This window comes from Lygodium microphyllum, chromosome 1 (assembly GCF_053477565.2).
Source record: "Lygodium microphyllum isolate KBCC chromosome 1, Lygodium_microphyllum_v1.1.10, whole genome shotgun sequence".
NCBI classification, from domain to species: domain Eukaryota; kingdom Viridiplantae; phylum Streptophyta; class Polypodiopsida; order Schizaeales; family Lygodiaceae; genus Lygodium; species Lygodium microphyllum.
In genome coordinates, this window is record NC_141135.1 from 43,942,354 (window position 1) to 43,962,692 (window position 20,339).

The window sequence follows — 20,339 nt, forward strand, 5'->3', positions numbered from 1 at the left end:
TTGAATGCTTGGGGATGAACCTCCCGCAGGCGCACTTTGTGACTTTTTTGGGGCCATCGCAGGCGTGGTTTCGGCTTCTGGTTTGCCTTTGCGGTCTATGAATTGACTTGCCTTGGTATGCAGCCTCCAGACCTTTGCCTTTTTCCCTCGTACGCAGGAGATTCCTTTGCGGGACTTTGGATAAATGGTGCTTGCGGAAGAGGGCTTTATGAGTTCTTTAGGAAAAACCCGGGTGGCTAGGAATGGGTTCACGAATGGCTTGTGGGCTTTGAAGCCTATTTGCGGAAAGCCTCTTACGATGTGTCTTGCGGGAGGGCTTTATAGCTTCTTCTTCTTCTCTTCAAAGTCCCGGGGGGGGGGGTATGAATGGACTTATGGGGATCTAGTGGGAAGGGGGCTTAAGAAAGCCCCCTTAGAAGCTTCTAAGAAGCTTGTAGGCTTCTGCAGCAACGTCGGGGGGGGGGGGGGGGGGGTCGTGATCAAGGCGAGGTGGCGGCGGGCTGTGGCGGCCTGGCGGACCGTGGCGGCGGACTATGGCGGCTGGCGGCTTCCTGCACGGCGGCGACGGCACCCTGGTCTCCCTCCTTTCCGCAACGGCGGGCAGCAGCGTCCCCTCCTCCCTCTCACAACACCGTCCCTTTTCTCCCTCCTCCTCTCTCCCTAACGGGAGTTCATATAGGCAAGGGGGGGGAGGGAAGAGAAAGCCTCCACACACGTGGCCAGTGCATGGGTTCCCCCCCTCCCATGCAGGCCACGACTCATCCATGGGCCATCCCCCCACACTCCCTCTTCTCCAGCCATGCATCGGCTAGGGAAAATGGATTAAAGTAAAAAAAATTTGCCTTGAATATTCAAAATTGCCCCTCCCAAGAGGGTGTTTTTGTGAGACTTGCGGTTTTGAACTTTCGGTTTTGATTTACCAATGCGGAGGACCCCATTTCTCGCGTGCGGGTCACACATTACACTGCCAATAATTTCAATGCAAGAGATAACCTTTGCACAAGGTTTACGTCGTGTGCGGGACGTCAATATTCACGGGTGGGAATATTACAGATCTTGTGTCTTTCATTATTCTGCTACACGTTTTGCTCTTCTAATATGGTATCAAATGTTACGGTTTGTTGATTGAGATATGCTTTGTTCGCTATTTTTTGTGGTGACTAGCTCAATCTTGCATTTGTGACAGGCTACAAATCTACATTTTCAATCTTCTTTTGACTACAGTCTTTGTTTGATGTGTAAAGTGCGATGTATTAGCTGGTGTAGTTGGCATATGATTGAGATGTGATGATTAATCCTTGCGTTTGATGTGACCTAAATCTTGATGATCCTCTTTTTTGCATTTGACCAAGGTTTCTACTGTGACGACTTTCACTTAGATGCCTACTTCTAATTTGATAGGTGCTAGACTAGGTAGTAGCCTTTTGTACACTTTGTTGTGCTTGTGAGCAGGTGGCAACGTGTCAAGCATAGCATTCATTGTCGTGTTGTTGAAGGCATGTTGTTGGCGTTGTTGTGTTTAGTGTTTGCACATATGTTTTTAATTTGCCTAGAGAACTGTGACAACCACGTTGGCTTGGACTGTGTTGCTCTAACCTTGTGTACCTGCTGTTGATCTATGCCAACTGTCCATTTGACTTGCATTGATGTGTTACAATGGTGACCTATGTTTGGTTCTTGCTTGGTTGATGTGGAGCCTTCTAGCTCTTGTTGATGTTCATTGCAGTACTGTTCATGATTCTGCTGTGTTAGCATTGACCTATTGCATTGTGACAAGTTGCTCTAACCCGCTACTACCATTTTAGGTGGTGTCTTGACATCCCTCATTTGTCCCAAATGGTTGCTTGCCATGTGTTGTATCCACTAATGTTATTGGCTAACGATTGGTGTTTGTGTTTTTAAAAAAGTTCTCAGCCTTTGTTTGCTCTCTTAAGTGTATACACTCGTCGTTTCAAAGGTTTGTGTAGGTAATTCACACTCCCTTTGCTACTCTCTCCTGACCGAGGTAACGTGCAAGTATTTTTTTCCATTCTCATTTCACTTATGATCCTTTGGTTCCTTTGTGATTACAAGATTCCTTATTCTAACATATCTCACGAGACTTTGGTTGAGTGCTATGGTGTTCACTCGTGCTTTTCAGAGAGTGTTGGATTGCTCCCCCATAGGAGTCGTTTTTACTTCCATCACAATGCGTGCACATGGTGGTCATGCACATGAAGATGTAAAGAAGGAATGGTGTGGCATAGTGTCACATTTGCAAAGAAGGAAGCTGCGAAAGACATGTTGCTGCTTTTTGAGGTGGATCTTGTGGTCATGCTTGGCGGAGCACGAGACTACATACATGTCTACATCGTCTTGGTTTGCCCGGGGCATACCGATGGCTAGAGTGGACGGTTCTTCTCGGCTCTAGTGATGTTGCATGCCCTCATATGCTCCTAGCTAGAGGGGGCAAGTGCGAGGGTGGAGAGAGGGCATGCTGATGCTCTTTTGTTATTGGTGGATTTGATGTGTATTGTCAAGTTCACATCTTTTGGTGATCCAAACCTTGGACTAGTGTGTCCAATGCCAAGTTTATGTTGGGACGAGTGACATGATGTATTTGTGTGGTCTTGCTTGAGTTGACCCGAAGGGCATCCATATGTTCTAGTGGAGGAATCTTGGTGTCTCAGTGAGCTATCCATGGAGCTTGTGTGACTAGAGGTGGTATAAGGTGATTGGCTTGGCTACTTTGCCTTTGGAGAGGGATTATGTTATTTGGATTTCTTATTCGGGGTGCTTTCTTATCAAGGTGCATCTAGCAAAATATATGTTGCTGGAGTATCCATGTGTGTGTCCTGTGTTGAGATATTTGCAATCACACCTATTGTAGCCTCTTTGTATGAGGCAATTTTGGGCTTAGGACATGCAGGCAGATTGAATCCCATATGCACATAGAGGAAAACTATAGCCATTCAACAACTATAAAGCATTGTACTTGACTACCACTTTTCATAAATAATGAATACAATGTCATGATGCTTTATACTTTCAGTTAAGTGTCTTGTCTTTGTCAGTCCTACACAAGATTGTGTTTATGAGTTCAAGCTTCCATCTTGGGACCTAATTCACTTGTGTAATAGTTGTGGTCTTCAGTCAATGTCATCATGAGTTTAGTCTATGCTTACAAGCTGCCATAGCCATGCTCTAGATCCGAATTTTCAACATGGTATCAGAGCTTAGCTGAGTATGGCCCAACTCTCCTTTCACTCCTCTCAGCTCATTTCCATCTCTGCTTAGCTCAGTTTGAGTACTGGACCCTATCTCCAACTTCATTTGCATTCCTACCTTCAACAAGGCTTCCATGGCAGCCATAGCCAGCAGCACCCTGTCAGCTTGAAGCTTTCATATCTCTCTCCATAGGCGAAATCTCTCTAAACTTTCTTCTGGAGAAGTGTTTCTCTATTTCTAGAGCTCCACTTGGCACTTCAATCATTGAGATTGGGCAACTATAGCTTCAGCATTGCCTCTTTTCAGAGTCGTTGCCATAATTGTGTCTATGGACAACACCTACTTACCTCTGTTGGAGCAACCATATCTCATCAACCAGGCCATATCTCTTCAAGCTTTTTCTCGAGAGTTCTTCTTAAGGTCAAGGCGCAACTTGTTGGCACAAAAATCAAGGAGATTGATGCACACCATGCCCGACATTTTCATTTTTTCAAATTTGGGCGTAGTTTTGACATTGACCACTTTGAAGGCTTAGATCTCTCAACTCGGGCAAAACGAGTACAAACCCTCTTAGGGAAAGTTAGATCCATTAGTGAGGGTCCTCTATCTTAAAGGGTTTGAGCAAATTCGAATCGTGGAGCTCATGGGAGCTCATTTACCAGTCACTGGTCCTTGTTTTGACAGGACAGCCATAGCCACTTACCTTCAAGCTCGTTTTTCCTTCATTTTCTCTCTCCTACCACTTAAACCAAGCCAAGGCCACTCTAATCTGAAGTTTTCAGCAAGTATTCAACCATCAAATCAGCAAGGAGGGGAAGCTATGAAGAGTTTTTGAAGATCATGAAGTCAAACTCAAGCAACAAACATTAAATTTCAAACAAGTATCTTTTGATACTTCATTGCCATTGCTTGTGTTTTTTGACACATACAAAGTTATTCTCAGTCATTTGAAGCTGATTTCCATCATGGGAATGACCTGTTAAGAAGACTGCTAGGGTCTGCACTGAGGACACACAGAGTGTACGACCACAACAAAAACACAAAGACACAGACACAGAATAGAGAGCAAAACTCAAACCCTAAATGCAAAACTCAAAACTCAAACTCTAAACGCAAAACTCAAATCTCAAATACAAACAGAAGAAGGGAGAGAGAGAACACAACTCTGAAGTGAATGAATACTGTAAATGAATGTAAGCGTGTATAGTGTGCTCAAGGGCAGAGCAACGTTGGAGTGTGACGTCCACCAAAGACGGATTCCAAGTCTGTGATCACCAGTCGAAGTGTAGGAGTGCTGAATAGTGAATGGCAGTAGGCTGGTCACCAAAACGCAGTAGTGTGGAGGTTGGATACTGGTAAATGCAGCTGTGTACCTTGTGGCAACACAAATGGCAAACAAAGAGAGTAGAGATAAGTAATCCTTTCAACAATCATTTTAACCTTTGTATCCTAATCCGATCGGGGGGTGGAAATTGTGCGCAATCTGCTGTAAACAGCAGGCTGAAACAGTGTTTGAGAGTGACAATTTGGAGCAGTCGCCAGCAGCTGAGAGTTGTTGCCTACAGCAATGGACAGGTTGAAGATGTGGTTGCTGTCGATGATGGCTGGACAGCAGATGGAGATGGGCTGCAGGCTGGAAACTGGGCGCCAACAGCAGGAGAGGATGTGTGGGCTGGTGTAACCTGCAAACAAGGATGATTGTTGAATGGAGGCAGCTTGTCTATTTATAGATGTGGAAGGGCGTCCCAAAAATTAGGGTTTCCACTAAACTTTCTCGAGCCGCTTTCCGTTTTAGGGTTTTCACTGAACTCTCTTGAATCGCTCCCCATTTTAGGGTTTTACTTTAAAAGAGCATTTTTAGTGTGTTTTGGAGCTGTTTAAGAGGCTAATCAACAAGTAATGCATATTTTAGCTCAACACCCCCTCTCAGGCCCAAAACTGAGCCGAAAGGTCAGGCCAACCATTGTGATATTGATGAATTCCAAGGCGTCCCACCCCAAAGCAGCCAAGGCATCGGACAAAGGGTGCACGTTGGCTGCCCAGTGGCCTACCAAGCCTACAGAGGCGATGGTTATCTTACCAAGGGAATCCAAGTAGTCACCCCAGAAAGGACAGGGCATTGGACAAAGGATGCACGTCGGCTGCCTAGTGGCCTATTAAGCCCTACAAAGGTGGATGGATCTACATGGAACTTTTTTGTGTGTTTTTTTTTTTTTTTTGAATAAGTGTGGTAAATTTTATGGGATGTGGCCGATTGAGGAATAGTGACCTAGAAGACGGTGGGGAGGGTACACCCAACACATCACAAAACAGTATAAGCTAACCTATCCACTCAGGGTGTCGATGACGAGGAAAAGTAGGTGATGAGGTATCCATGTGATGAAGAAGGATGGTGGTGTGGTAACAACAGCCGCTAGTGAAAACAGCTTAGGATCCACTCAAGTGATGCTTTGCACAATGAGATGCAAAGTATGCTACATGTTGAAGAATGCTCATGCAGCAGGTGTTACTTGAACAGTGTCCCTCATGGAAAAATTGTTCACTTGCCCAAGCGCCCTAGTACAAAGATGATGAAATCATGCAATGCAAAGGGTAAGGTACAACAGAGAGGAGAAGCCGATGCCGAAGACAAAGTGCTGAAGCTTGAATACCAAGAAGGTTTGGAACCCCCTCTCAACCTGGATGTAGATGCCGAAGAAGGAAGAGGAGCCTGATGTCGGTCTTCGTGTGGTGCCGAGAACCATAAGGAATGAAGTGTTGAGATGGCAAGCTCAACACGTGCGGACATTGATGATGGACCGCCTGGCTAGATGAGTCCGCACGTCTACACTTAGCACGTTGGTGGTCATTATGATACTCACATGGCCACTAACTTATCACTTATTATATTTAGTTTGTTACACCTACCTACAGCTGGCAAAGATATAGTGCCAGTCGATTAGTGTAGTCGGTTATGTATTGTTTGACTTAGAAGGCCACTTTTCTTTATGTTGTATCTTATCTATACTTTGTGTACATTGTATAGTGTGTGGAAGAAGAAGAAAAAATCAGCAAGAAAACGTTTTAGCCTCCATCTCTCTTCTTGTGTTCTTGAGTGAGTTTCCTCTTGTGTAGACAGTGTATGTTTGGTGCAGTAGCTCAAGCAAATCCCCCCACCACGTGATTCTTGACATGGTATCAGGGCCGTGCCACTGAGAAAGGCTGATTTCGAAAACTGAAGTGAAGGAGAACAAGCAAAGTTCGAGCAAGTAAGCAACAGGTAAGAAGCTCTCCTATTTTTTCACTCTCTCTCTTGGATAGTGTCTGTGGAGGCACCGGAAGCAGTCCAGCAAAAATCTCAGATTGCTGTGAGATTTGGTGTGTGAGCAGAGCACTCTATATTCTATAGATAAGCCCTTTAGGGCTTGCCGCAGTTATTTTGGGCGTCTGAGGCCATTTCAAGCCCCGTTTTAGAGCCACAAGATTGCGGACAACAGTTTCAGGGTACACTGTGATTTCGGCTGTTTTGATCGAAAGTGAGTGTACAGGTTACAGATTGCGAATCTGTAATTTTTTGAGGTGTTTGCAGGAAGCAAACATAAGGTTTATCTGCAAACAGGTTGTAGATTATATGTACTATTGAGTAATCAGTGAAAAAGGTTGCTTGGTGTATTGTTGTGTACGTGTTGTGGAAGATTGCAGAAGACTAGCTTGCTGTGTTATATCCTTGTTTGTGATAATGACAGAGAATAGTGGAAATCCCATTATTGAGAAGCTTGACAAGAACAACTATCCTTCATGGAAATTCCGTTTGACGAGCTTCCTCATTATTAAGGGCCTTTATGAATTTGTTTCAAGTGAAGAAAAGGAGCCAGAGCTGGGTATCCCTCCGACTGTAGATGAGTTAAAAGCATGGAAAGAGTGGAATGCGAAAGACAAAAAGGTGATGTACTGGCTATCTGCAGTCATTGATAATACTATGTTGGAACATATCAGGAATGCAGAAATTTCACATGCAGCTTGAAATATTTTTGAGAGTATGTTTTCAATAAATACAAAGGTACGAAAGGTTTAACTCAAGCAAGAGTTGAATGCCTTGAAGAAAGGGAAAATGTTTGTCAATGAATATGTGTTGAAGGTAAGGAGCATTGCAAATGCTTTAGCAGTGATTGATGCAATGTCGGATGATGATGATTTGGTTTCATCCACTTTGAGTGGCCTTAACAATGAAAATGCATGGAAATCATTTGTTACTTCAGTATATGTATGAAAGCCATTTTCAAATTTTGATGAATTGATCTCTCTCATGATTACTGAAGAGATTAATATGTAGGGTGATTCGTCTGAAAGAAATGGCGAACAGGTCCAAGCATTTTACTCGAGTTCAGAAAGGGAATGTGGTAGATCCTCTTCAAGAGGCTGTGGTATGGGACGTGCTGGTGATAAACAACAATACAAGTTCAATCAACAGTTTGGTGAAATGCGGGTTTTTGGAGGCAGAGGAAACTTTAGAGACAGGGGGAGCTCTAGAGGAAGAGGTGGATGACAGAATAGAGGTTCTGGAAATTATTCTATTGTTTGTCATTATTGTGGCAAAACAGGCCATATTGCAGCTCATTGCTATGCAAAGAATGATGATATTCGCAGTGGTAAATTGCAGCAAGGAAACTATGCATTGTCTTCACGACAAAATGAAGACAAAAATGAGCGTCTATTTGTTGTGCAGCATATGATGAATGCAGTTACAGGAAAGGAGATATGATGATGTATGGTATGTCGATTCAGGTGTATCTAATCATATGACCAGTCATGTTGAATGGTTTGGAGAGATGCAGGACTTACAAAACCCAGGTTATGTGCAAACGGGTGATGATTCATGCCATTTAATTTCACACATTGGAAAGGTTCCCTTGTCCTTGTACGATGGCTAGACAAAGAGTCTGATAGATGTATTACATGTGCCATCAATTACAAAGAATCTAGTATCTGTTGGTCAAATGGTAGAGTAGGGGTTGCAAGTACGATTCAATGTAAAAGGTTGTTTTGTAGAAGACTTTAATGATAAGTGCAGGTTGGTCGCAAAAGAAAGTAGAGTTGGTCGAATGTTCACTTTAGATGCTAGAATTATTGTAATGGATGCTGCTATGTATGCTAAAGGAAGAGAAGTAGTTGCAGATATTAAAATATGGCATAAATGTATTGGACATGCAAATGTGCAAAGGTTGAAATTAATGCAGTTCAGAGGATTGGTTACAGGGTTGCCTTCATTTAGAGTTGCAGAATTGCATAAAGCCTATGAAGCATACCAGTTTGGTAAGCAGGCAAGACAACCCTTCACGCATGATAGAGAAGTGAGTAGAAAAATACTTGGTGTAGTGCAGATGCTTGAGGGCTTACATAGAATGTATCTCTTGGTGGGAGCAAATACTTTGTCACATTTATTGATGAGTGTTCAAGGAAGCTATGGATATACTTTATGAAGGAAAAAAGTGATGTGCTTGAGCACTTCAAATCTTTTAAGACAGCCGTTGAAACAGAAACAGACTTAAAAGTAAAGTGCTTGAGATCAGATGGAGGGGGAGAGTACCTCTCTAATGAGTTTAGTGGCTTCTTTAGGACTCATGGGATAAAGAGGCAATTTACTTGCAGGTATACCCCATAACAAAATGGTGTTGCAGAAAGAAAAAACAGGCATATTGTAGAAGTTGCACGTGCATTAATGGCTGAAAAAAATATGTCAAAACATTTTTGGTCTGAGGTTGTTTATACTGCTGTTTACATTATGAACAGAACTCCCACAGTTGCAGTTCATGGGATGACTCCTGAAGAATGCTTTACTGGCAAGAAGCCTGATGTATCGCACTTGAAGGTATTTGGATGTGTTGCATATGTTCATGTGTCAGATGAGCTACGGAAGAAGCTTGATCCAAAGATAGAAAAATGTGTTTTTATTGGATACTCTTTAGAGCAAAAAGAGTATCGTTGTTGTAACCTTGTCACAGGTGAGTTCAGAGTGAGCAGGGATGTTATCTTTGATGAGATGGAAAGTTGGTACACACCTGTTGGTGATGTTTTAGATGATGATAATGATCAGAATAGCTATGTGCAGAAAGATAAACAAGAATCACGGTGTCTTAGTGGACCGGAAACATCATCTGGTACTACACCTACAGTGAGTCCTTGGTCTGGGAGACTAAGGAGTAGCCCCATATCTTCAGGTGGATCTATAAGTGTTGCAGGGAAGGACAAAGGAAAGAAGAAAGTGCTGGATGGTAATGATGCATCTACCAATCATTTGGGATTTGATGGAGATTCTAGTGGTTCGGAGAGTTTGGATGATGAGCTTGGCATTCCTTCAGTCAGGACACTAGGTGTACAGAGAGCTCATAGTAATGTAAAGGCTCCATTGAGAGATCTGGTGGTACACAGATCTAACAGGGTTAGATACCTTGTTAAAAGATTTGGTTTTAAAGGTTATGCAGCTTATCATTATGTTTATATGGTGAAACTAGTTGAGGATGTTGAGCCTACTTGTTTTGAGGATACTGTTGGTCATGCTCATTGGGATGCAGCAATGGATGAGATGGCTGCATTAGAAGCCAATAAGACTTGGAATTTGGTATCCTTACCTAAGGGTAAGAAAGCTATTGGTTGTAAGTGGGTTTACAAAGTCAAGTATAATACAGACAGTTCAGTTAGCAAGTATAAGGCTAGGCTGGTTGCAAAAGGCTCTGCTTAAACATATGGCATAGATTATGACGAGACATTCAGTCCAATTGCTAGGATGGCAACTGTTAGGTGTGTGATTGCCTTGGCAGCAGCCAAAGGTTGGAGTTTGCAGCAAATGGATGCTAAGAATGCCTTCTTGCATGGTGAATTGCAAGAAGAAGTGTATATGGAGCAGCCAGCATGTTATGAGGATTTAGAGTATCCCACATATGTGTGCAGGTTAAAGAAGACGCTCTATGGGCTGAAGTAAGCACCTAGAGCATGGTCTGACAAGATTGGAGAGTATCTTGTCAATATTGGATTTTGTATTTCTGATGTTGATCACTCACTTTATGTGAGAAAGGGAGATGCAGGTTTGGTCATCATAGTCATCTATGTGGATGACTTGATTATTACAGGTGACAGTGACAATGGGATTGCTGAAGTTAAGAACTTCTTGAAAAAGAAGTTTGAGATGAAAGATTTGGGTGAGCTGAGATACTTTCTTGGTATTTAGGTGATCAGATGTGATGATGGTACATGGCTGTCCCAAAGGCAGTATGGCTTGGATATGTTATCCAAGTATGGTATGACAGCATGTAAGCCTCTTTCAGTACCATTGGAGCAAAATGTGAAGTTGAGTGCTGACGTTGGGGATGAGATAGAAGACTTTACTATGTTCAGGAGGATAGTAGGGAGTTTGATTTACATGACTATCACAAGGCCAGACTTGAGCTATGCTGTTGGCCTTGTCAGTCAGTTTATGCAGATGCCTAGAAAGCCTCATTTGGATGCAGTTAGACGTATATTGAGGTATGTGAAGTCTTTTTTATGAGGCAGGTAAGGACGTACAGGTCTTTGGATACACAGATGTAGATTGGGATGGTACCATGTTAGACAGAAAATCTACAAATGGATTCATGTTTTCCCTTGGTAGTGTAGCAGTTACATGGAGCAGCAAAAAGCAATCTACAACTGCTTTATCCAGTACAGAGGCTGAGTACAGAGGTGTTGCTATGGCAGCATGTGAGGTGGTATGGTTGCAAAAGTTATTAGGTGATTTGAATATGTAGGGAGATGGTCTAGTTGTCATTCATTGTGACAACATGAGCAGCATACAGCTAGCTAAGAATCCAGTGTTCCATGTTAGGACAAAACACATTGAGGTGCACTACCACTTTGTGAGAGAGAAGGTACTTGCAGGAGAGATTGACTTGGTATATGTCAGCACACAGGATCAGATAGTTGACATTTTCATAAAGGCATTGGGTGTAGAGAAGCTTCGAAAGTTCTGAAGCTTACTTGGAGTTGCAGAGATAGAGTTGAGCTTAAGGGGGAGTGTTGAGATGGCAAGCTCAACACGTGCGGACATTGATAATGGACCGCCTGGCTAGATGAGTCCGCACGTCTACACTTAGCACGTTGGTGGTCATTATGATACTCACATGGCCACGAACTTATCACTTATTATATTTAGTTTGTTACACCTACCTATAGCTGGCAAAGATATAGTGCCAGTCGATTAGTGTAGTCGGTTATGTATTGTTTGACTTAGAAGGCCACTTTCCTTTATGTTGTATCTTATCTATACTTTGTGTACATTGTATAGTGTGTGGAAGAAAAAGAAAAAATCAGCAAGAAAACGTTTTGGCCTCCATCTTGTGTTCTTGAGTGAGCTCTCTTGTGTATACAGTGTGTGTTTGGTGCAGTAGCTCAAGCAAATACCCCCACCACGCGATTCTTGACATGAAGAGGAGGAGAAAGCATCCCAGCTGGAAGAGCTAGGTAGAAGTCACTGCCATGATAGCATCAAGAGAGATGCTGCATGATCCGCCTCGAGAGGAGAAGCCTCCATGCTCGGTAGAACAAAACTCCAAGGATGATGAAACCATGAAGGAACGACGCACATCCCAAGTCTCCAGCCCAGGTAGGACTGGGCAAACCTGCATGTTAGCCCTACACTGAAAACAAAACGTGCAAAGGAGATCAAAGTCTACAATCACAGAGGTCAGTACTGAGATGCTCCAAAAAACAAAACAAAACAAAAATGCAGCTGAAAGCTGCTGCCTATAGCAATGGACAGGCTGAAGATGATGTGGCTGCAGTCGATGATGGCTAGACAGCAGATGGAGGCGGACTGCATGCTGGAAACTGGGCGCCAACAGCAGCAGAGGGTGCGTGGGTTGGTGTAACCTGCAAACAAGGATGATTGTTGAATGGAGGCAGCGTGTCTATTTATAGATGTGGAAGGGCACCCCAAAAATTAGGGTTTCCACTAAACTTTATCGAACCACTTCCCATTTTAGGGTTTTCACTGAACTCTCTCGAATCACTCCGTGTTTTAGGGTTTTACTCTAAAAGAGCATTTTTAGTGTGTTTTGGGGCTGTTTAAGAGGCTAATCAGCAAGTAATGCATATTTTAGCTCAACATGACCAAAATCAAGTCTTTTATAAAGATGCCTCTCATGAAGAGTAACATTACTCTTGTTGCTCAATTCAACTACATGGAAGACTTGTTTATTTCGCTTGCAGGGATGGATGACTTAACTTGTTTTGAAGAGCAATCGATGAATTTATTTGAAGATTTTGAAGACATTTCTGCTATCTCAAAGACAATGATACCTTTGCTTGAGGGGGACATGGACATAAAGACTCATACAATTGGTGCAAGCAAAGTCAATGAAGAAGCAGATCAAGAGGACCAAAAGATCAAAAAGAAAAAGAATAAGAAGAAGAAGTAAAAAAATCATGAAGACTTTGAAGTGGCAAACAAAGTGAAGTACAAGTACAGGAAGCTAGACAAGAAGAACTGCAATGAATCGAAGATCTATGTCAAAAGAAATGCTAAAAACCGCAAGGGTCTCATGGTCTTTGATCCTATTTTTTACTGACTTTTTTAGCCTTGTATTGCCTGGTCCAAATGTCTTTATCATAAGTTTGTAAACTCCTCATGTAGCTTTTTCCTACAGCCTCTGTAAGGCCCTTGCTACAGCCTTTGGATGACCATCATGTTTGTGGTACTCACACTTAGCCTTTTCTGCGACAGCCTTTGGTGTTTTACCATATTTATCGCGTGCCCACACTTTGCAGGTGTTACTTTCACTAAAGCCTCTACACACTTTGTACTTTTTGGTTGTGATTGAGGAGGGGTGTTGAGATATTTGCAATCACACCTATTGTAGCCTCTTTGTATGAGGTAGTTTGGGCTTAGGACATGCAGGCAGACTGAATCCCATATGCACATAGAGGAAAACTATAGCCATCCAACAACTATAAAGCATTGTACTTGACTACCACTTTTCATATAGAATGAATATAATGTCATGGTGCTTTGTACTTTCAGTTAAGTGTCTTGTCTTTGTCAGTCCTACACAAGATTGTGTTTATGAGTCCAAGCTTCCATTTCGGAACCTAATTCACTTGTGTAATAGTTGTGGTCTTCAGTCAATGTCATCATGAGTTTAGTCTATACTTACAAGCCGCCATAGCCATGCTCTAGATCCGAATTTTCAACATCCTGCATGTTCTTTTCACTGCTTGTTCACCTGTGCTCTGAGAGAGGGTGTTAGAAGCGGTCATATCACAGGTTCACGATGTCCATGTCCTAACTTATGGGCACTTTCTATATTTTTTATTCGGTAATTGACCAACCTATTTTGTGGTAGGGCAACTCCTTTATTTTTGTTTATAAAAGGAGGGAGTGTGGCCATAGTCCATTATCCATTCATGTACTTGCAGGTTCTTGATGTGGAGATAGGGAGCTTGTGGAGTGTGTGAGACAACACTCAACCATTGTACACTTGTCATAGTGGATTCCTATTCCTGGTTACATCTTGTGCTTTATCTCTTACATCAATCTTGTGTCTTTCATTATTCCGTTGTGTGTTTTGCTATTCTAACATCACTAATCTTTGGTCTTCCTCATCATTTGGGTGCCATGACCGAGATGCACCTCCCTTTGGGGTTGATCAAGGTGAGGTGAATGGCTGGTAGTTTGTGCCAAGGTAGTTAAAAGAATTTGTAGAGGTTCATTCTACGTCTTCTTCATTTCCATCTTCTTTGTACTTTCCATTATCATTTGGAGCTAAGCATTCATTTGTTATTTGAGAAGTTTGTTCTTTGTGCACTTGATTAGCTCACTTGTTGTGAGACCTGCTAATACAATTGTGGGTCTTGGTTGACTGCATTGCTGCATGCTCTAATTTATTTCAAGTCCATGATTTTGAGTTGATTTCAGTTCTTAGCTAAGCATGCTATGAGATCCATCAAAGGATAAGAAATGGAGTCACATTTTATAAATTTTATACTGATGATGGTTTAGAAAATAACTTTGATCTAGTTTAAGAGTAAAGCACTAGTAGGATATCTGTATGCATTGAAGCATCAACTTGTTTTCATCGAATTTCTCATATCCTTTTGCATTTTCTTATTGGGAACCTTGGCTTCTTGTAAATAAGGTTGAAAGTTAGAAAGTTTATGATAAGAGTATGGATGGGCCATTTATTCTGAAAACCGCTTTTCATCTTTTGAAAAGTTAATGTTTGCAAAAGTCAAGAGCTAGTTCGATGTGGTTGGCCTTATGTTGCAACTTTTACCACAGACCACTAGACCTTCAACAATCAACTTTTCCTGTGAGTTATTTTCTAGTTTAAGAGTAAAGCACTAATAGGATATCTGTATACATGGAAGCATCAACATGTTTTCATTGAATTTTTCATATCTTTATTTTTTAAATTGGAAACCTTGGCTTCCTGTAGATAAGGTTGAAAGTTACAAAGTTTATGATGAGAGTATGGATGGGCCATTTATGCCGAAAACCGCTTTTCATCTTTTGTAAAAAGTTAATGTTTGCAAAAGTCAAGAGCTTGTTTGATGTGGTTGGCCTTATGTTGCAAATTTTACCATACGTTGCGTGGCAGAACAGAGTACTAGACCTTCAACAATCAACTTTTCCTGTGACTGTGCAAGCTCTCAAGTCTGAGGTAAGCTAACTTAATAGGAGTGTCTCCTTTATTTCCAAAAGTTACGGCATCTACATTCTCTGACTTAAGCTAGCGTTTCATTTGTAAGGTAGACGTGCATGGTGAGATACAAATGGTAAGCTTATTTTGGTGTGATTATGCAAACGCTTTAAGCCTTGAGTAAGTAGGGCCTAGGCTGATAGGAGCTTATGGCTTAAAGTTTTCTTGATAACTTTTGGAGCTTATTTTGGTGTGACTATGCAAACAAGTGTTTGAAGTTTGATGTGCATGGTCAGACACAAATTCGAATGCTATTTTCTAAATTATTTTTTCTGGACATAGGTCACCAAATTGATAGATGGAGGGAAGGATGGATAGATGAAAGAAAGACAAGTAGGTAAAGGATGGATAGAAGAAAGAAAGACAAGCAGGTAAATAGGTGGAACAGGCAGACAAAGAGGTAGACATGCAAGTAGGGAGCCAAGGAGATGGGAGTGAGGCAGGGAGGTAGATAGGCAGAATAGGTAGGGAGGCAGGAGGTAGGTAGGCTGTAGTCTCATGCAATGTATTATGTCACTGGTTATGGAAAAGATCACCTCCCTGCAAAGCAAAGGCAATGCCTCACAGGTTAGGACTGCAGAATAACTAGGATGTAAACCTTATTATCATAGCTTACTAATAGAGATAAAAAATGAGCACATTAAGTTAAAAGTTCTATACATGTAAAGCGCAAATAAATCAAGGATCAGCATTGAAGGCTTAGCTACAGCTTGAAACTATAAAGTATAGTGTTTGACCAAGAGACCGAGAAGGTTGAGGAAAGCTTTTTTCGAATCCTTACCTTAAAAAAAGTTGCAACCAATATCATGGAGATATAGATTATTGAGTCTGAAGCCCAATGAAAAGGAAATGCAAACGAATGAAGATGATCTACAGATGTTGGCAATCCTCTATGCAATCAAGAAATGGCACCACCTTCTATCACAACTGATTTAGGGTCCGGAGTGATTATAGAGAGTTCTCAAGTACTTGCTCCCACAAATGACTATATTCCTATGTAAAGTAGGTCTGTCTATGATGGCTGGTACTTTGTCTTGTACATAGGCATGTGCTGCTATGGATGGTTGGATAGAAGATTAATAAGATTTGCAGTTGATAGGCAAGGAACTGCTAGCAGTCATGTGTCTTGCACAGTCATATCTTGCATGTCTGAGCTAGAGAGGAACATTAGTGTTAGAGATTAGTGGACTAGCATTTTTTAGGTTACAATTAGTGTAGTTAGTTCGCTTGGAGGTACTCTCGGGGGGCATTATTCATTATTCTTGTTAGCTAGTGGGCATTTTTAGCAGAAACTGTGCATGTATAGTTTGTTAGGCAAGCGATGATGCCACGTGGCAGCTGGAGGATCAGTCACTGATTATTTTAGTCATTTGTGGTGTAGTTGACAGCTTTTTGATTGGGTCAGCCAGTTTTGCTGGCCGCTTGCATTATTTTTGTGAGAGTGCGTAACGGAAGAAGGAACTTGAACAGAGAGGAAGAGAGAGGCAATTTGCAAGAGAAGAAGAAAAGAAACCTACACTAAACAAGGAACAAATGCTGAACATAGAAGGACTGATCAATCCCTGCACGCAGCCCATAGTGTCAGTGAGGGCACCAGATTAGGCTGATGATGACGGCATCATTGAAGACGGAGGAAGATGATGAAGTTGGAGTGTGACTTGCCAAGGAAGGAGGGAAGATGATAATCTTATTGACTGCCAAGTGGGAAATGGCTATAAATAGCCAAAAATCCCAAAAACTGGCCGACCTGAAATTTGGGGCCAAAAATATGTCCGACCAGCATTTAATACTAGTAAAAATGCCAGAAATGCTTAGAAAAATCTCGGAAAAGGTGGACAATGTTCTGGCATGTGATGCAGGTTGAAGAATGTAGGAACTGCCCCAGGAAATGCACATAAAATTTCGATTGGAGAAGAAAATGCGTTGAAATGCAATAAACTGAGTGCTCTAGAATGAGCTACCTCCTCCGTCAAAACAAGTGATAGATAGGTTAGAGCTTCTAAACGTTTGACTTAGACTGACGCTCACAAGCAAGAGATGACAAGGCATGACAAACATGACTTCTAACACCCCCTCTTAGACCCTAGATGTGGCGGAAGGCCAAGGGAGAAGCGGATCCCGGGGTGGCAAGAGGAATGCCAATGTCGATGAAGTCCATCCATAAAGACTACCAATGAAGAAGCTCCTCGTGATCTTGGGAAGCCCCCTCTAAAACAATAGGGGCTAGAAAATCCATAGCCGCATCACCGAGATCGCCCCCCTCTGAAAGGGATGGGGGATACGAGGGAACTACCGGAGGAGAGGGTGGGGGATGGGAAGGAAGCTGTGGAAAAGAGGGTGCACAAGCGGAAATGCGTATAGCAATAGACAGTTGCCTTGGAGGACCCTGCATGAGAAGGGGAATGGAGTTTGTAAAGCCTGCTCTCTTGCCAACCTGTCGTGATAACAGCCCCTGTAGAAGAATCCTCCATACAAATGGCTTGCTCGGTGAAGACAACCCAGGTACCAAGCCTTGTAAGGCCATTAACTGAGAGGACTGGAAAGCCCAAGTCCAGAGCATAAAGAGCTTGTGAAAGGGAGCTCAACGTGCGGTTGGGAAATAAAGGCAAAGTGCCAACTCCACAAATAGGCACCGAAACAATGTCACTAATAGTCACTGAACCCTCAGAAGGGCATAGATCCTGCAACAAATCACCTCATGGAGTCATATGACGAGAAGCTCTGTTGAGCTAGAATATGCATTACTTGTTGATTAGCCTCTTAAACAGCCCCAAAACACACTAAAAATGCTCTTTTAGAGTAAAACCTTAAAACGGGGAGCGGTTCAAGAGAGTTCAATGGAAACCCTAAAACGGGGAGCGGTTCGAGAGAGTTTAGTGGAAACCCTAATTTTTGGGGCGCCCTTCCACATCTATAGCTAGACAGGCTGTCCCCATTCAGCCATCATCCTTGTTTGCAGGTTACACCAACCCACACACCCTCTGCTACTGTTGGCGCCCAGTTTCCAGCCTGCAGCCCGCCTCCATCTTCTGTCCAGCCATCATCGACTACAGCCACATTATCTTCAGCCAGTCCATTGCTGTAGGCGACAGCTCTCAGCTGCTGGCGGCTGCTCTAGATTGTTCTAGACTGCTGTTCAGCCTGCTGTGCATCATCTCCAGGGTCAGCCAGCCTGCGTTTTTAACATTGCAGGCCCTGACACTCTCAGACAGTGTTTCAGCCTGCTGTTTACAGTGGATTGTGCACAGTTTCTAGCCTCCGATCGGTGGTACACTGCTGCGTTTACCAGTTTCCAGCCTCTAGACTGCTGCGGTTTGGTGACCAGCTTGCTGCCATTCACTATTCAGCACTCCTACACTCCGATTGGTGGTCACAGACTTGGGATCCGTCTTCGGTGGACGTCACACTTCGACATTGCTCTGCCCTTGAGCACACTGTATACTCTTATATTCATTTACAGCATTCATTCACTTCAGAGTAGTATTATCTCTCTTCTCCTTCTGTTTGTGTTTGAGTTTTGAGTTTTGCGTTTAGGGTTTGAGTTTTGCCCTTTGTGTTTGTGTCCGTGTCTTTGTGTTTCTGTCGTGTTCATACACTCTGTGTCCCCTCAGTGCAAACCCTAGCAGTCTTCTTAACATGGTATTAGAGCTGGTGCATTGAGTTGCAACCAATTTCCAAGCCAATCAAATTTAGGAAATAGTATCACACATGTACTTGCATGCTTGGCAATTGAAGAGTCGCATCGCTAACTCTAGTTGTCATGATATACAGTATAGGAATCGTGTGATGTTGGAGAAAGAGTTGTTATGTGTGATCATTGTCATGTGAAAATTAAAAAACAAGCCGATAAATTGTAATTTCTTGCTTGATGATTGAATAATCACTATTTATTTTTAAAAGAAATAAGCACAAGTGCATAGTTTAGTACCATTGATCACATTACACACATTGTTTTGGAAAAAAGAAAGCTTGCTTGAGAATGAGGCACTACTAGGGTTTAAGAATATTGATTGAAATCGAAGAAAACCCCTACAAACCCTAAGAAAACCATTGATATTAAAAGGAAACCACCATGTAAAAGATCAAAATCAAAACTAGTAAGAACAAAATTTAGAAACCTCTTAAGAACAATGAGTTGAATGATAGATAGATCAACTTTATTGCACCCCTCCTACCAGTTTTGCTACCACATCCAGACCGGTTGGTGAGGCTGGCCACCACTCTGATCATGGAGGACTTACGGCATTTGGAACTTCTGGTGATCCATCTTCATTATCTTAGCCATGTCCAATGTTAGGTTTGTACAATTCTTTTGTGTTGCATGAATCAAAACCCTCGTCTGTTTCTTTTTTTGAGGTATAATATCCGGATGGCTTTGCATATGTGAACTTCAATAGAGGGGGCTCACGAAGCAGACAAAATTCAGTTATATCTACAGCTTTTGTTTCATTTGAGCATATCACACACACTTCTCATTTCCCTCCCATTCCACCCTCTTCTATATCACACCTCTCATAATCTTTTCAAAACCTTGAATTACACTCCACATCTGTATCACACACCCTAGGATCTTCCATCTCTGCTCACCTTTTCCTTCTCCATCCCATTCTCTACCTCTTTGCACCATGGTACATCGTTAGGGGAAATGCCACCCTTTAACACAGTGCCTCTCTTTCAGCACATGAGCACACCCATAACTCTTGGGATGACTATGATGGGCATCCCCCTCACTATCCCCGGCTTCTCATCTCCCATGACCGCTCATACGCAGGGGTTTCCATCCTGAGCTTATGATGCGTCTTCACACTCTCCTTGGGTTACACCTACGCAGGGATTCCCATCTTCTGCTCACCGTGTTCCCGTCCCACCTCCTTGGGTTCCTCATGTGGCTACCATGCCCATGCCTAGTCAACCCATCTCTACCTATGGATCCACCTTGCACACTACATGCATGCGTGGTGGGCACTCTGGGGTTCATTCCCAAGTGTACTCCACTCCCCCATCCTACCCACACTACACTTTTTCACACTCCATCTTTGAGCACTACCACTCTTGTTGCAACGGCCAAGAATGTCTTCATGGATAAGACACGTTTTAATAGGTCAAATTTCACCGCTTGGTCTAATTTCATGTAACAAGTGCTCGAGTCTTGGGGTCTTTGGGACCTCGTCATTAGTCTAGAGCCTATGTCAGATCCTCGACTAGCTCACCCTAATTACATCCATCAATGGAGAGCCCGCAATGCCACAGTCAATGTTGAGCTGATGCAGATTGAGTTTCACTCTCAATTGCAGCACTTCTCGCTCGTGTCAGAGCGTTGGAGTCACCTTCTCGATCGCTATGCATCTCGTGATCGTACTCGGCGCATCAATCTCGACTTGAGCTTCAAGAGTTCTCTATTCAGGAAGGGGATGATCTGAAAGT

The 20,339-nt window shown here is 42.7% G+C and overlaps 1 protein-coding gene across 2 annotated transcripts in view; it reads left to right on the plus strand.

The window, feature by feature from the left end:
• Positions 1 to 20,339, plus strand: part of LOC148041051 (uncharacterized) — a 97,372-nt gene that overhangs the window by 13,986 nt on the left and 63,047 nt on the right. The window contains exons 2-3 of one of the 2 annotated variants that reach the window (XM_087676048.1): positions 14,429 to 14,525; positions 14,814 to 14,876. In XM_087676048.1, coding sequence (XP_087532174.1) covers positions 14,460 to 14,525; positions 14,814 to 14,876 — 129 coding nt within the window. In that variant the 5' untranslated portion in view covers positions 14,429 to 14,459. The remainder of the gene's footprint in view (positions 1 to 14,428; positions 14,526 to 14,813; positions 14,877 to 20,339) is intronic. The other variant, XM_087676038.1, reaches the window with a different exon arrangement.